The 17099-nt window shown below is 40.2% G+C and overlaps 1 protein-coding gene across 5 annotated transcripts in view; it reads left to right on the top strand.

Annotated features, from left to right (window-relative positions):
• Nucleotides 1–17099, top strand: part of zswim8 (zinc finger, SWIM-type containing 8) — a 161910-nt gene that overhangs the window by 126815 nt on the left and 17996 nt on the right. For 3 of the 5 annotated variants that reach the window (XM_061911046.1, XM_061911044.1, XM_061911049.1), the window contains 4 exons: nt 10111–10275; nt 11375–11597; nt 15907–16196; nt 16295–16518. In XM_061911046.1, coding sequence (XP_061767030.1) covers nt 10111–10275; nt 11375–11597; nt 15907–16196; nt 16295–16518 — 902 coding nt within the window. The remainder of the gene's footprint in view (nt 1–10110; nt 10276–11374; nt 11598–15906; nt 16197–16294; nt 16519–17099) is intronic. The other 2 variants (XM_061911047.1, XM_061911045.1) reach the window with 1 other exon arrangement.

The raw sequence follows: 17099 nt of genomic DNA, 5'->3' as shown, positions 1-17099 counted from the left end.
AATTGAAGGTTCCCATTGGATTCCAAAGAAAATGCATACGGGTCATTTGTGACCCACTTATGGAAGCTTGGGCTAGTAATACAAAAACTAAAATTTCTTAAAATTTTTAAAAGGTAAGTTAGTAATGTAAATGGAATTATGTCAAAAACATGTTTTTTGAGGAATACCTGGAATATGAAATGTTAAAAAAATTTCATTAGAAAGATATTTCAAGAAAACAACCTCACCGGGTCATTTTTGACCCACTTATGCATCTAAGGGGTAGTCAATCATAATCATTCACATGAAGTTAAGAGGCCATGCCATGGGGCTAATTTGATTTAATTGTAACTTTTCTACATCACCAAAATTGACAATGTATGTTGCTCTATGTATACTTTTGACACAGCAAATTTGGTCACATTTTCAGCAGAACCATAATAAATGAATAAAAGAACCAAACTTCATGAATGTTTTTTGTGACTTGATTTGAGGTGGCGACTTGTCCAGGGTGTACCCTGCCTTCAGCCCGATTGTAGCTGAGATAGGCGCCAGCGCCCCCCGCGACCCCGAAAGGGAATAAGCGGTAGAAAAAGGATGGATGGATGATTTGATTTTGCTTTTTATTAAGGATCACCATTAGCTGATTGCCACAGCAACTCACTAGTCTTCCTGGGGTCCACAAACTCAATTACAGGTGAAAGCATATATTTTTAACTACACGATACAGAAAAAAATATATAACAAGAAAACAATCAAACAATTTACAGTCACAGAATAATAAATAAATAATAATAAATATTACTACACAATACAAAACCAAACAAAAATCATCAACAAGCAAACTAATTTACAGACTCAGATAAAATGTTACTTTCCTTTTAAAAACCTGTTTACTTTCAATGCCGCTGAGTATTCGAGGCAGGTTTATCCAGAGCGATACAGATCTATAAATAAAAGATTTCCTCTTTCTTCCTGGGACAAGGGAGTACAAAATGCCCCTCACTAGATGCCCTGGTATTATGATTATGCATAGTGCTACCGTAAAAGCAGGCATTTTACTACCGTTACTGATTTGAATAATATTAGAGTATTAGCTGACTAGATGCCCTGGTATTATGATTATGCATAGTGCTACCGTAAAAGCAGGAGTTTTACTACCGTTACTGATTTGAACAATATTAGAGTATTAGCTGACAACCTGTTCTGCACTGTTAACCAAATGCATGCTTCTCGTTCCTGGCTAACATTGGTTCTTAGTGAACAAACCAGAACCAGCCTTGCAGCCGTATTGTGGAAAATCTGGAGCTTACTGATCTCACCACTTGCAGCAGACGCCCAGACTGTAGAACAAAAGTCCAGATGACACAAGACTAAACTCTTAACAATCTGACAAAGAAGAGGTGGATCAACAAAAGCAGCACATTTCCTGGAAATACCAACAGCCCCTTCCCATCTTCGTAACTATATCACTGATATGATTTCACCAGGATAGAGTGCAGTCCAGCATCACTGCAAGGAGGTTGGCACTTCTGACCTGTTGAACTGTTAAAATACCTAGCTTCAGATCCAACTTTAGTTCACAAGATAACCCTTGCCTAGTCCCCAATACAATACTTTTTGTTTTTGGGATGTTAAGGACAAGTCTCTTACATACTGTCCAGTCATGCACAGCTTTTAGTTCCTCACTCAATACTACATTAGGTACACTGCATGATGGTGCAGCATGAAATAAGGTTGCATCATCACCAATTTGGCACGCCCGGTAGCCCAAGGTAAACCATTGGTGAATATAGAAAAAAGTAAAGGTCCCAGCCAACTTCCCTGTGGAACACCACAATCTGAACTTCTGCTAGTAGACACGCTGCCATTAAGATACACCTTTTTTGATCTTGAGGACAAATAACTCTGTATCCACATTAAACGCAAAGTATTAAAACCATAACATATAAGTTTGTCAATTAAAAGAGAGTGGTCAATCACGTCAAATGCAGCACTAAAATCTAACAGCACAGCTCCAACCAACATAGAATTATCTATAGCATTAAGCCAATCGTCGGTCATTTGTATAAGAGCAGTAAACGTAGAGTGGCCCGTTCTATATGCATGTAGAGAATCAGTTTCTAGCCCATTTGATTGAAAGTAAGCTTGAATGTGTGCATACACACATTTCCCTAGTATTTAACATAAACCAGGTTGGATGCTTATTGTTCTAGAATTGCCCTCATTGAAAGCCAATTTGATATCCTTATGTAGAGGGGTAAGTAACCTTTGCCACATTCCATATCTTTGGACACAGGCCCACTTGTAAACTTGTATTAAAAATATGACAAACAGGCACTGATGTGATATCAGCAGTCATTCTCAGTAACTTACTATCCAGGTTGTCTATACCAGCTACTTTGTTGTCCAGAAGACAGTGTAGTAACCTCTCAACCTCACTGACATCAACCTGATAAAAAATTTAATTCACAACCCTTATTATCCATTATAATATTACTAATGAGGTCAGCTGATTTTTTGTTATTGGATATATCCAAACCATGCCTTTATTGAGATACCTTGTCAACATAATAGTTATTAAAATGATTTGCAATAGATAGATAGATAGTACATTATTGATTCCTTCAGGAGAGTTCCCTCAGGAAAATCAAAATGTCACATGGCTGAGTGAGTACCAACCCATTTGATTCCACAAAATGTGTACAGACATTGTTCTTTCGACCCATGATTTTATTCAAAACATTCCATTAGTTTTTACTATCATATCTCACATCAAATAATCTCTGTTTGTAATATTCCCTTTTTTTTTAGTTTGTTTAACTTTGTGACCTGGTTTCTTAAGAATCAGTACTCATGTCTGTCATCAATTAAACCTGAGTTGACTGCGGCTTTTTTAGCTATGTCTCTTTCTGTCATTAAACTCCTAAGTCCATTATCAATCCATGGGGCAGACTTAGTTTTGACTGAAAACTTTTTCAAAGGGGCATGCTTGTCCACGACACTCATGCACATTAACATAAATAAATCCAGTGCAGCCTCAGGGTCTTCCTCACTGCACACCTCGTTCCAATTTAAACAGGATACTTCATCAATAAAACACTCTTCATCAACCCTCCTTTAAGACCTTGTAAAAATAATGTTCGCCTTAGGTTTAGGAACCCTTGTCTGAGTGACTGCTATTATATTGTGGTCAGTAAATCCTACAGGAATCGAGACTGTTTTTGAGCATTGGTCAGGAACGTTTGTATAAATATGATCAATGCATGTAGCTGAAATAATACCATCACTACCTAGACCTATTCTCGTGGGAGGGGCAACGATTTGGTACAGATTGCAAGCATTTAAAATGGATAGTAACTTATTTTGGTTTGTACATCCCTGTCCCAGTCAGTCAGCATTCATATCACCCAGTAAATAGATTTCTCTATTCTCATCTGATATCCTGTCAAACATCTCACATAACTCCTTCAGATACAGAGCATCAGCACTAGGAGGCGTATAGAAACAAACAGCATACTATAATTGGTTTCAAATAAGGCTGCTGGACCTGCACACAAATAGCTTCAATGCTTTCCCCCATCAAATCATTACGCACTTTGATAGATCAATGATTCTGAACATAAATACCTGTTCCTATATTTCCTAAAAATTGAGAACCCCTCAATAGCTACAACTGAATTAGAAAAGGAATCATCAAGGTGGGTCTCAGAAATGGCAAAGATATTAATAAAATGATCTCTGATAATACACTCTACTTCCTGATACTTATTACGCAGACTGCATACATTCATGTGAGCTGACACCAGGGCCCTATGAAGGCCCAGCTTAATGCAGGACATAACAGTACTGAGAGTAGTCATTACACAGGCCAAACCAAGATGCTTAAAACACCCATGAATGCCCATTCTAAAAAAGCCAGGGGTAACCCTTGGGTCCCGATACAGCTGTCAATTTATGTACAGCCTATCGACTGTTAGTGCCACTCTTTTTCTGGGCCAGTTCTCTCTCCTGATTAGTGACAGTTTCTTTCTCCTATCATTGATCTCTGCCGGGAAGTAGCCATTTAACCAGAGAGGGGTACCTTACAGCTCCTTTCTTCTGCTTTTCACCAACTCTTTGTGCTTAAAATGCTCATAATGAGCTGTTATGGGACGGACTTTAATGTCCACAGATTTGCCCATTCTGTGCACTCTGGAGAAAGTTATGTCCCTTAGCACCTCTGGGAAGAGTTTAAGCTTATCCGACATGAACTCTTTAACAGTTTTTTCCAGATTGGCTTTGCCCTCTCGGATCCTCTAGAATATGAGATTGTCTCTCATGTCCCTGCCCTGAATATCCAACAGCGTGTCTTTAATGCGCCTATTGTCTGCAGTGAGAAAGTCGGTAGAGCTCTGCATGTCAGTCATCGCGCCTGTCAGAAATGCATTGGCCTTTCTTAGATCCTTGATACTGAATTTCAGGCTATTTCTCAAGTCACGGATGTCCTGCTGTAGTGCATCCAGAACATCCAGCTTGCTTAGTCTCGCGTTGATCGATTCCAATACCCACCGGGCACCTCCTTCTTGTCACTCTTTTTGTTAGTCATCGCAACTGTGACCGTCCAAAAACTTGGTATTCAAACGTGCGATAAAATACCAAGCTCAAGGCGAGCTGGAGGTTAGCGACTGGTTAGCTAGCTACCTGGCTAAAAACAAAACAAGCTAGCTAGCGGTCGGTGAGGTCTTTTTAGACAAACAAGGACACCTTGATTACTTTAGAATTGTTCATAAAAGTATCCAGAATAGATATCCAAAATAAAATATGATATGGATCCGCTTTGGACCGGACTCTCGCGGCTGTATTGGATCCACTATGGATTGAACTTTCACAGTTTCATGTTAGACCCGCTCGACATCCATTGCTTTCGGTCCCCTGGGGGGGGTGGGGTTGCCCACATATGCGGCCCTCTCCAAGGTTTCTCACAGTCATCATTGTCACCGACGTCCCACTGGGTGTGAGTTTTCCTTGCCCTTATCTGGCCCTACCGAAGATGTCGTAGTGGTTTGTGTTGTGGTTTGTGCAGCCCTTTGAGACACTAGTGATTTAGGGCTATATAAATAATCTTTGATTGATTAATTGATTGATATATTTGCGACCTCAAATTGGATAAAACGGCAGTTTTTACCCACGGCAATGGAAAAGTTTACTTTAGATGTCACGTCAAGAGTACCGACTGACAAACAAGTATGTGCTCCAATCACTCTAACACAAAAAAATAAGTATTGTAGAAATTATTGAAATCTCAAGACAGCCATGACATTATGTTCTTCACAAGTGTATGTGAACTTTTAACCACGACTGTACATATATTTCAAATGATTTGCTTGTACAAAATGTATTAGGGCTGTCTTTAACTAAAGATGTACATAGTTGAATCAGATTTGTCAGATTTTCCCATCATCGACGATCAGTGGAATTTATGGTGGGGTTTTTTGTTGTTGTTTTTTTTTTTATGTGGACGTTACCTTTTTCAAGAGGAGAGTTACGCATCCGGGGAAAGACGGTGCATCTAATTTCCATCGTGTTTCACTGGTGCCAACGGCAAGATTTCCGCCAGCCAGAGGCCCACGGTGGCACGCCGAGTTCCATGTGTGACTGCAGCATGACCTGACAAGCCTCAATCACGTCCTCCCATGTACAAACCCCGTTTCCATATGAGTTGGGAAATTGTTAGATTTAAATATAAACAGAATACAATGATTTGCAAACCCTTTTCAACCCATATTCAATTTAATGCAATACAAAGACAAGATATTTGATGTTGAAACTCATTTTTTTTGTTTTTGTAAATAATAATTAACTTAGAATTTAATGGCTGCAACACGTGCCAAAGTAGTTGGGAAAAGGCATGGTCACCACTGTGTTACATCACATTTTCTTTTAACAACACTCAACAAACGTTTGGAAACTGAGGAAACTAATTGTTGAAGCTTTGAAAGTGGAATTCTTCACCATTCTTGCTTGATGTACAGCTTAAGTTGTTCAACAGTCCGGGGTCTTGTTGTTGTATTTTACGCTTCATAATGCGCCACATATTTTCGATGGAAGACATGTCTGGACTGCAGGCGGGCCAGGAAAGTACCCGCACTCTTTCACTATGAAGCCACGCTGTTGTAACACGTGGCCCGGTATTGTTTTGCTGAAATAAGCAGGGGCATCTTTGATAACGTTGCTTGGATGACATATGTTGCTCCAAAAGCTGTATGGACCATTCAGCATTAATTGTCCCTTCACAGATGTGTAAGTTACACATGCCTTGGGCACTAATACACCGCCATACCATCACAGATGCTGGCTTTTGAACTTTGCGCCTCTAACAATCCGGATGGTTATTTTCCTCTTTGTTCCGGAGGACACCACGTCCACAGTTTCCAAATATAATTTGAAATGTGGACTCGTCAGATCACAGAACACTTTTCCACTTTGCATCAGTCCATCTTAGATGAGCTCGAGCCCAGCGAAGCCAGTGGCGTTCCTGTGTGTTGTTGATAAATGGCTTTCGCTTTGCATAGTAGAGTTTTAACTTGCACTTACAGATGTTGCGACCAACTGTAGTTACTGACAGTGGTTTTATGAAGTGTTGCTGAGCCTATTTGGTGATATCCTTTACACACTGATGTCAATTTTTGATGCAGTACCGCCTGAGGGATCAAAGGTCCGTAATATCGCTTGCGTGCAGTGATTTCCCCAGAGTCTCTGAACCTTTTATGATTTTACGGACCGTAGGTGGTAAAATCCCTAAATTCCTTGCCATAGCTCGTTGAGAAATGTTGTTCTAAAACTGTTCGACAATTTGCTTACAAATTGGTGACCATCGCCCCATCCTTGTTTGTGATTTACTTAGAATTTCATGGAAGCTCCTTTTATACCCAATCATGGCACCTACCTGTTCCCAATTAGCCTGCACACCTGTGGGATGTTCTAAATAAGTGTTTGATGAGCATTCCTCAACTTTATCAGTATTGATTGCCACCTTACCAACTTCTTTGTCACGTGTTGCAGGCATCAAATTCTAAAGTTAATGATTATTTGCACAAAAAAAATGTTTATCAGTTTTAACATCAAATATGTTGTCTTTGTAGCATATTCAACTGTATCTGGGTTGAAAATGATTTGCAAATCATTGTATTCTGTTTATATTAACATCTAACACAATTTCCCATCTCATATGGAAACGGGGTTTGTAGAAACATATTCCTACAACAGTGTTAGCAAAAGATTATCGTGTGCAGACAGATGTTTGATTCTGTAATATGGGATGGGTGAGGCCAACACACACCAGCAGTTTTAATGACATCACACTAGGAAGCAGTGACCGCTCTGAGGAAGGCTGAAGAGACAGCCAAAACTAAGATTCAAATCTTGCTGTCTAAAAACTATTTGTCTGCACACAAGAATATTGTTTTAATATATAAAGATGTGTCTGGAAAACATCTTGGCTTTGAAATTTAATTAAAAATCTACAATATAAAACAGTACAGTTTTAGTACCTGAGACACTGATGTGTAAGAAAACATGTGAACAACTAGACAGTATAGCTCAGTGTCAAATATGAAATAATTATTTATTTATTTTTAAATAATTATAATTTATTTACACATCAACACACATACAAAATTACCTAAAATTGGTACCAGTGAGTACCAGTATCGATTCCCAGGTACCGGTAAAGGTATTCATCCCTAAGTCAACCATATTTACCTGCTTGCCACAGTGATATTCAAAGTGCACGGGGCCATTGTCAGTCCCCCGGGTGCACTTTTAATTGGCTTGGTGCATATTAAAAAAGAAATAATTCATGGCTAATGAGTGGTATTATTCAACATTACACTAATGTGCTTTGTCAGCTACAGTTCCAAGAAAAAGTATGTGAACCCTTTGGGAGTACTTGGATTTCTGCATAAATTGGTGATAAAATATCTTCTGCTCTTTATCAAAGTCACAACAATAGACAAACACAGTCGGCTTAAACTAATACCGCACAAACAATAAAAGTTTTCATCGTTTATTGAACACAACATGTAAGCATTTACAGTGCAGGGTGGAAAAAGTATGGTAACCCTTAGATTTAATAACTTGTTGACCCTCCTTTGGCAGCAATAACCTCGACCAAACATTTCCGGTAGTTGCAGACCAGACGTGCACAACGGTCAGGAGGAATTTTAGACCATTCCTCTTCACAAAACTGTTTCAGTGCAGCAATACTATTGGGATGTCTGGTGTGAATCGCTGTCTTGAGGTCATGCCACAACATCTCAATTGGGTTGAGGTCAGGACTCTGACTGGGCCACTCCAGAAGGCGTATTTTCTTCTGTTGAAGCCATTCTGTTGTTGATTTACTTCTACGCTTGGGGTCGTTGTTCTTTTGCATTACCCATCCTCTGTTAAGATTCAGCTGGCGGACAGATGGTCTTAAGTTTTCCTGCAAAATGTCTTGATAAACTTAGGAATTATGTTTTCCATCGATGAAAGCAATTCTTCCAGGCTCTGAGGCAACAAAGCAGCCCCAAACCATGATGCCACCTCCACCATATTTCACATTTGCGATGAGGTTTTGATGTTGGTGGGCCGTGCCTTTTTCCCTCCACACGTAGTGTTGTGTGTTCCTTCCAAACAACAACATTTTGGTTTCATCTGTCCACAGAATATTTTGCCAGTAGTGCTGTGCAACATCCAGGTGCTCTTTTGCAAACTTCAAATGTGCAGCAATGTTTTTTTGGATAGCAGTGGCTTCCTCGGTGGTGTCCTCCCAAGAACGCCATTCTTGTTCAATGTTTTACGTTTTGTAGTTTCATTAACAATAATGTCAGCATGTGCCAGAGATTTCTATAAGTCTTAGCTGACACTCTAGGATTCTTCACCTCACTGAGCATTCTGTGCTGTGCTCTCACAGTCAACTTTACAGGTTGACCACGCCAAGGGAGAGTAGCAACAGTGCTGAACTTTCTACATTTGTAGAAAGTTAAGTCTGTCTTATTGTGGACATATGGTTATCAAGGTTCTTAGAGATACTTTTGTAACCCTTTCCAGCTTTATTCAAGTTAACAAATCTTGATCGTAGATCTTCTGTAGCTCTTTTGTGTGAGGCATGGTGATGTGAACATCAGGCAATGCTTCTTGAGAACAGCACACTTATCACAAGTGTGTGATTTTATAGGGTTTTGCAGCTTTAACCAACAAATGATCTTGTCACATTGATTAGACTTCATGTTGTGGGGCGGTATAGCTCGGTTGGTAGAGTGGCCGTGCCAGCAACTTGAGGGTTGCAGGTTCGATCCCCGTTTCTGCCATCCTAGTCACTGCCGTTGTGTCCTTGGATAAAACACTTTGCCCACCTGCTCTCAGTGCCACCCACCCTGGTTTAAAATGTAAGAATTAGATATTGGGCTTCACTATGTAAAGCGCTTTGAGTCACTAAAGAAAAAGCGCTATACAAATATAGTTCACTTCACTTCACTTGTCTGAGTCCTGGCTCCATATCAGCTCTTGGAGAAGGGCTAGGAGTTCACATACATTTTCCACCCTGCACTGTGAATGTTTACATGTTGTGTTCAATAAAAAGATGAAAATCTATCATTTTTTTGTGGTATTAGTTTGAACTGTGTCTGGCTATTTTTGTGGCTTTGACGAAGATTAAAACACATTTTATGACCAATTTATGCAGAAATACAAGTAATCCCACAGGGTTCATTCATATACTTTTTGTTGCAACTTTTAACACAAAGCTAAGATGTGGATATTTTTCTTCAAATAGCTTACATTACTGACTAGCGTCTTTCACGTACACAAAATATCTAAGTGGTCCTAAAGGTTTTCATATGCAAATTTTAACCCAAGCATTTAGTCACCTTTATTCTAAACGCTTGGTTAAAATTTCTGCGATGAGGTGGCGACTTGTCTAAGGTGTAGCCCGTCTTCCGCCCGATTGTAGCTGTGATAGACGCCAGCGACCCCAAAGGGAACAAGCAGTAGAAAATGGATGGATGGTTAAAATTTGAATTGTATGAGCTCCAGGGTATTTGACTTAAGAGCTTTCACCGTATGTGTCTATAATCAATCATAATACTGTATTACTTTGTCTCCTTGCAGTCTCAGAAGGCAATCCAAGTGAGCATCAAAACGATGAAGGCCCATTTAAACTTGACACCACAGTGCCGAGCCGATTGGCGCTGGGAGCACGCTGTGGATATAGCCAACGCTGCTGGGGCTCTCCTGTTCGACAAAAGAAGAAACACACTGGTAACACAGTGACAGGCAATGATGTTTACATTTTTATTGGTATTTAATGTGTCTTATTAGCACTGTTTGTTATTGTGACAAATATGTCAGGCTTTACATAGCAATTGTAGCGCTCAAAACCAGTTTTTCTAGCTTGTATTATAATAATTAATTTAAGACATAGTGTAAGAAATACCAGTACCGAATTAAAGCATTACAATTGTTAATTTTGTTGAAATTAGGTTTTAATGGTAAAAATTTTCAAAAGATGATTTTGAAAATGACCTAGCTGACCTGACACACTGGCGATAGTGATATTTTCGTAGCCTATTTTATATGAATTAATTGAAGAAATAGAGTAAAAATAGTAATATTCAACAACTTATTAAAGTATTACAATGTTTTGTAATAATTTTTTGACCTGACACTGCCATTTTAATGATAGCGATATTTTTGTAGCTTGTTTTTATATGAATTCATTGAATACATATTGTAAAAGTGTAATATTGGACACCTTATTAAAGCATTAAAAATGCTAATTTACTTCAAAATGAGCTTAAATGGCAAAACATAAGCTTTTGGAAATGAGCTGGCTTACCTGACACACTGCCTTTTCGGTGGTCCTATCTTGTTTTGTATTAATTCATTAAATAAATGTAGCAGGGATAATTTAATTATTTGACACATTAATCAATCATTACAATAGTTAATTTGATTTGAAATTAGCTCTGTTGGTAAAAAAACAAGCTTTTGGAAATGAGCTAGCCTACCTGACACTGCCATTTTGGTGATGGAATATTTGTATAGCTTTTTTTTCTATTAATGTATTGAGGAAATATAGTAAGAACGGTTATTTTTTTTATTTTACAGCTTATTGAAACATTACAAATATTACTTAATTTGAATTGAGTATTAATGGCAAAACAAATGTATCAATCTTACCCAACACACAGTCATCGTTACCTGACTGTCGCATGACAACCACTCCTAAATGTTTCTCGTACGTCACTTTGCAACTTCATGAGTTAAAGTCAGGCTCAAAGCTGCAAAAGACACATTTGAACACACTTAAAGCCTTACCATTTTTTCGTATTACAATTTTATCAAAAGTAATAAAGATGGTCTCTCTGGACAGGCATGGCAAGTATTGACAGCAGTGCTCCAGAGACAACGTCAGACAGTTCTCCTACTCTCAGCCGGCGGCCATTAAGAGGTGGCTGGGCAACAACATCCTGGGGGCGGGGTCAAGATAGTGACAGCATCAGTAGTTCATCGTCGGATTCACTGGGATCCTCCTCTTCCAGTGGATCTCACCGGGTAGGAGGAGGTGCTAGGGCCAAGAGTACGGACACCAGCAGGTGAGAAAATGTTCACTTCAATAGCTGAACTTTTAAAAAGTACAAAAACAGCACAGAGTCTTAATGTCAATTACGGTTGAAGACGGGTTAGTGCCTCTGCCCCACAATACGAAGGTTCTGGGTTCGATCCTGCATTTGGGATCTTTCTGTGTGGAGTTTGCATGTTCTCCGCGTGACTGCGTGGGTTCCCTACGGGTACTCCGTCTTCCTCCCACCTCCAAAGACATGCACCTGAGGATAGGTTGATTGGCAACACTAAATTGACACTAGCGTGTGAATGTGAGTCTGATTGTTGTGTATCTGTGTTGGCCCTGCGACGAGGTGGCGTCTTCTCCAGGGTGTACACCGCCTTCCGTAGATGAGATAGGCTCCAGCGCCCCCCGCAACCCCAAAGGAAATAAGCGGTAGAAAATGGATGGATGGATGGAGTCATGGACCCTAGCGCTCCAACGTGATCAGTTGTCCCATCACTTTTAGTCTGCTGTATTTCCCTGATGTGGATTATTTCCAGTCATGCTGATTCTTTCTACTGTGGAAGGTTGCAGCTGTCGCCACACACTTGCAAGAGAAGCAATCGCATTATATTCCAGGCGTATTCTACTCTGCTGGCTCACTGCAGTTTTTTCTTATTTAGTGGAATATTTCCAGTCTTCTGTGGAGTCGTTCTGGTAATAATTTGAAATGTTTGCAAAGTGTCGTGAATTACTTACATGAATTAAATGACACGTCTTTATTGTTGCCTGCAGTTGACTCGTGGGTGAACGAGCGCTTTGTTTTGGATTATTTGGAGACTATCTTACTTTCATTAAGAATTGTGTTGGTTATTATCAGTGTTTGTAATAACGGTGTAATATAATGACGTTGTGTTATACTTTTTTTTTCCGTTACTTTTTTTTTTAGTAACAAGTAATCTAATTAATCACTTTTAGGTGTGTTGCAACGTCGTTAGCCATGGTTTGATGTAGCTTGGCACGCTACTTTTAATGTATTTTTTGTCAAAGACAAGACATAGTCATAAGTGCAGCAAGTTCAATACAAGTACGTACAACCATTACCATTCAATACGGGAAATATCTTTTTACTAGTGAAAGCAACAAGCAGCACCACTCTAAAATGAACTTGATATCAAGTAGGAAGAGGCACCATCACACTGTGACACAGCAGACAACACCATACGAATATGTACACAATGATTGGAGTGACAAACTTGCCATCTAAAATATACCCCATTTGTTGACAAGTAGATATGACAGCCATTGAAGCACATTCAATCTCTTAATTAGGCATCGGTAACACAATCCAGTGAAAATATTCAAAAGAACTGGCATCAAAGCCGACAAGGTGCGTTGCTAACTGCTAAAGCTAAAAAGCACAGCTCCGTTGAAACCCTTAATGACGTCACATGTCACTAGGCAATATGCCCCGCCTTTTTAAAGTGCAGACTCCACACACTATGCTCTTTTATTAAAGATCTTCCAAATGCATATGACAGATTTTTAAAGTTTTATTTTAAAGTAATGTATACATTACTTTCCCTTGTAAATAACTACATATATTAAAGATTAGGCAGCACGGTGGGACGGTGGTTAGTGCATGTGCCTGACAATACTAAGGTCCCGAGTACTCCTGAGTTCAATCCCAGGCTCGGGATCTTTCTGTGTGGAGGTTGCATTTTCTCCCCGGGACTGTGTGGGTTCCCTCCGGTTACTCCGGCTTCCTCCAAAAACATGCACCTGGGGATAGGTTGATTGGCAACACTAAATTGACCCTAGTGTGTGAATGTTGTCTGTCTATCTGTGTTGGCCCTGCGATGAAGTGGCGACTTGTCCAGGGTGTACACCACCTTCCGCCAGAATGCAGCTGAGATAGGCTCCAGCACCCCCCGCGACCCAAAAAGGGACAAGCGGTAGAAAATGGATGGATTGATCGATATTAAAGAGTAATTCCGTTGGTAACTTAATTACTTTTTGGTAAGGTAACTATAATGAATTACTTTTTCAAAGTAAATTTCAGAACAGTGGTTATTATAAAGAAACTACTGTTGTTCCATGACTTAAGCCAGAATACACGTGTGAGACACAACACCAGGCCGTCCAGTTGTGCCAAAAAACGGTAAATGTCTAATGTAAACGTGCCGATAAATGTGCTTGCACAAAAGTGCCATCGAATTGGCCGCGGTCTAAGTCCACCCAAAGATGTATTGTATCAATCTGTCTAGAATAACAACATAACCCATTTTTTTCGGAAAAAAATACTGTTTTTATATTCAGATCAATGCGGTTGATTGTGCCATCCATCCATCTTGTTGCGCTTATCCGTGGACTAAGTAGGGAAGCCCAGACTTCCCTCTCCCCAGCTACTTGGTCCAGCTCCTCTTGGGGGATCCCGAGGCGTTCACAGGCCAGCCCAGAGACTTAGTCTCCCTAACGTGTCCTGGGTCTTCCCTGTGGCCGCCTACCGGTCGGACGTGTCCTAAGCACCTTTCTAGGGAGGCGTATGTGGGATTGGGATTGAGAAGTATTCCCTCCACAGATCCACAACGTCCTGAGTTGAGGTCAGCAGCACACCATTCCCACCATATACGGTGTTGATGGTGCATTGCTTCCCCCTCCTGAGGCGGCGGATGGTGGTCCTGAAGCGCTTCAAAGCCGTCGGGAAGTCATTTTGAATGGCTTTGCCGAGTTCCTCCCATGTCCGAATTTTTTCCTCTGCAACCGCCAAGGCCGAGCGCTCGGCCTGTCGGTGCCTGTCCGCTGCCTCCGGGGTCCCATGAGTCAAAGGGACCCGATAGGACTACTTCTTCAGCTTGACACATCTCTAGCCGTTGGTGGAATTACCACCACACAGGCACCACCTACCTTGCGGCCACAGCTACGGTCGCAAGTTGCATGCATGCTACTCGCCTACATAATACAACATATGTTGTATTGTATAGGAAAGTAGCATGTGGACCAACTCATCAAGTGCTGGTTCACCTGTCTTTTTCTTTATACTGCGAAAAGAAACTGTGACGTGTCTAGCGGGTGGCCAGAAGTGACTCGTGCCAGACCACTCAGAGGTGGAACGATTTGAAACAGTTTTTTTCAAATTGTGGTACATGTACCAGTCGGATTCCATGTACTGGTACGCCAAAGATATGCTACATTTGGGGGTCCTCAAAGTAAGTTCAAGGATTTTCCCAAATTTGGGTAATATATGCAAAACACTCTCCACACTTGGATATGTTTGACGCTTTTGGTTGCTTGAGGGACATCGATGGAAAATGGATGGACGGGTAGATTTTTCTGATGGATTAAAAAACCTTTTAGGAGGTCAGGGAAGTAAACAAGGTAGGAATGGTTCGAATACTCTTAATGTTCAATGTTTTATCGATTATACTTCATTTTGTATGACTAAATCATGTCGAAGCAATAATCGAAATGAGACACAATGACTGTAAAACCTGTTTGATTGAAAGATAAGTCATGAAATAGGCACATTTTCCGGCCAATTTCAGACACAATCTTGTTTATATGACAAGACCAATTCAATGGATAATTTATGGTTACACTAACAGCTCAGGTTCATGCACCTGCTCCAAAGAAATAACTTTAAAGTAAGTGACACAGGTTGTACATGATAATGTATGTTTATGTCCCTGAATCATGTATTTTCTTTAATTTCTAAATATTTACAACACGCTCATTAATGTCAACAATACTGAATACAGAGTCCAGTTGACTTTGCAGTACATTGTGGCCAACTGTTGCAAATTGTCCGACGTCCTGTAATGGTCAATGTTTTGCAATATTGTTGAATGTCAGCAATTGTCTTTCAAGAAGATTCACTTCATACCTGGTGGTGGTAACCGTGGTAAACTACTATGGTAGCTACAGCTGCTCTTGGGGTACACTGACTGTTTTATGGATGTCAACCCTACATAACTAGGTGCCACCCCTGATAAAAAAACAAAGTCTGGATACACCACTGCTTAAAAAAAGAGGGGGTTCACAATTTGACTGCCAGGTTAATAGTAGAATCAGACTATCTAATTGTTTAATAATTGACTAATTGTAAGATGCCCCTAAACAAGAGTGTAAATATAATTTGAAATAACAAGAGACTGAATACAAATATGCACAAATGGAAGAGAACAATGTCAACAAACAAAAATCAGTCATTATTATCCAAATATCCTTATGTGTTTGATGCTTAAATGTGCAAACAATGGCTAGTTTCAAACACTTAACTTATTTAAACATTTGATCCTGAATTCAAATATTTGTTCATATAAATACATGCGAGTTATTATTTTTAATCCTGTGTGCAGGTATAAGGGGCGTCGTCCAGAATGCCACGTGCCCCATGTGCCCAACCAACCCTCAGAAGCCGCGGCTCACTTTTACTTTGAGTTAGCCAAGACGGTGTTAATCAAAGCTGGAGGAAACTCCTCTACCTCCATTTTTACCCAGCCTTCGGCTAGTGGGGGTCACCAAGGACCCCACAGAAACCTGCATCTATGTGCCTTTGAAATTGGCCTCTATGCCCTTGGTCTCCACAACTTTGTCTCTCCCAACTGGCTGTCCAGAACATACTCCTCCCATGTCTCTTGGATTACTGGTGTGTTGCATGTTTGTGTGTCTGTGCATGTTTTGTGTATGAAAATGGAATGATCATTTAATCCTACTTTTGTCCCCTCACACACCATATGTTTCTAGGTCAAGCTATGGAAATTGGCAGTGCTGCCCTCAACATTTTGGTGGAGTGTTGGGATGGTCACCTTACACCTCCAGAAGTTGCATCGTTGGCCGATCGCGCGTCACGGGCCAGGGATCCCAACATGGTCCGTGCTGCTGCAGAATTGGCTCTGAGCTGCCTGCCTCATGCACATGCTCTCAATCCAAATGAAATCCAGAGAGCCTTGGTGCAGTGTAAAGAACAGGTGCTCTTACTTTTGTTTTAAATCCAACCGCAACCATATAGTTTAAAAACAACAGAACAATGATGAGTTTTTCCACACAGAATAGCAATCTACAAGCCCCGTTTCCATATGAGTTGGGAATTTGTGTTAGATGTAAATATAAACGGAATACAATGATTTGCGAATCCTTTTTAACCCATAGTCAATTGAATGCACTACAAAGACAAGATATTTGATGTTCAAACTCATAAACTTTATTTTTTTTTGCAAATAATAATTAACTTAGAATTTCACGGCTGCAACACGTGCCAAAGTAGTTGGGAAAGGGCATGTTCACCACTGTGTTACATCACATTTCCTTTTAACAACACTCAATAAACATTTGGGAACTGAGGAAACTAATTGTTGAAGCTTTGAAAGTGGAATTATTGACCATTCTTGCTTGATGTACATCTTAAGTCCGGGGTCTTGTTGTCGTATTTTACGCTTCATAATGCGCCACACATTTTCGATGAGAGACATGTCTGGACTGCAGGCGGGCCAGAATAGTACCCGCACTATTTTACTATGAAGCCACGCTGTTGTAACACGTGGCTTGGCAT

The sequence above is a fragment of the Nerophis ophidion genome, linkage group LG09 (genome assembly GCF_033978795.1).
Source record: "Nerophis ophidion isolate RoL-2023_Sa linkage group LG09, RoL_Noph_v1.0, whole genome shotgun sequence".
Classification (NCBI taxonomy): Eukaryota; Metazoa; Chordata; class Actinopteri; order Syngnathiformes; family Syngnathidae; genus Nerophis; species Nerophis ophidion.
The sequence above is the reverse complement of the archived record's forward strand: the minus strand, read 5'-3'. Positions and strand labels throughout refer to the sequence as shown.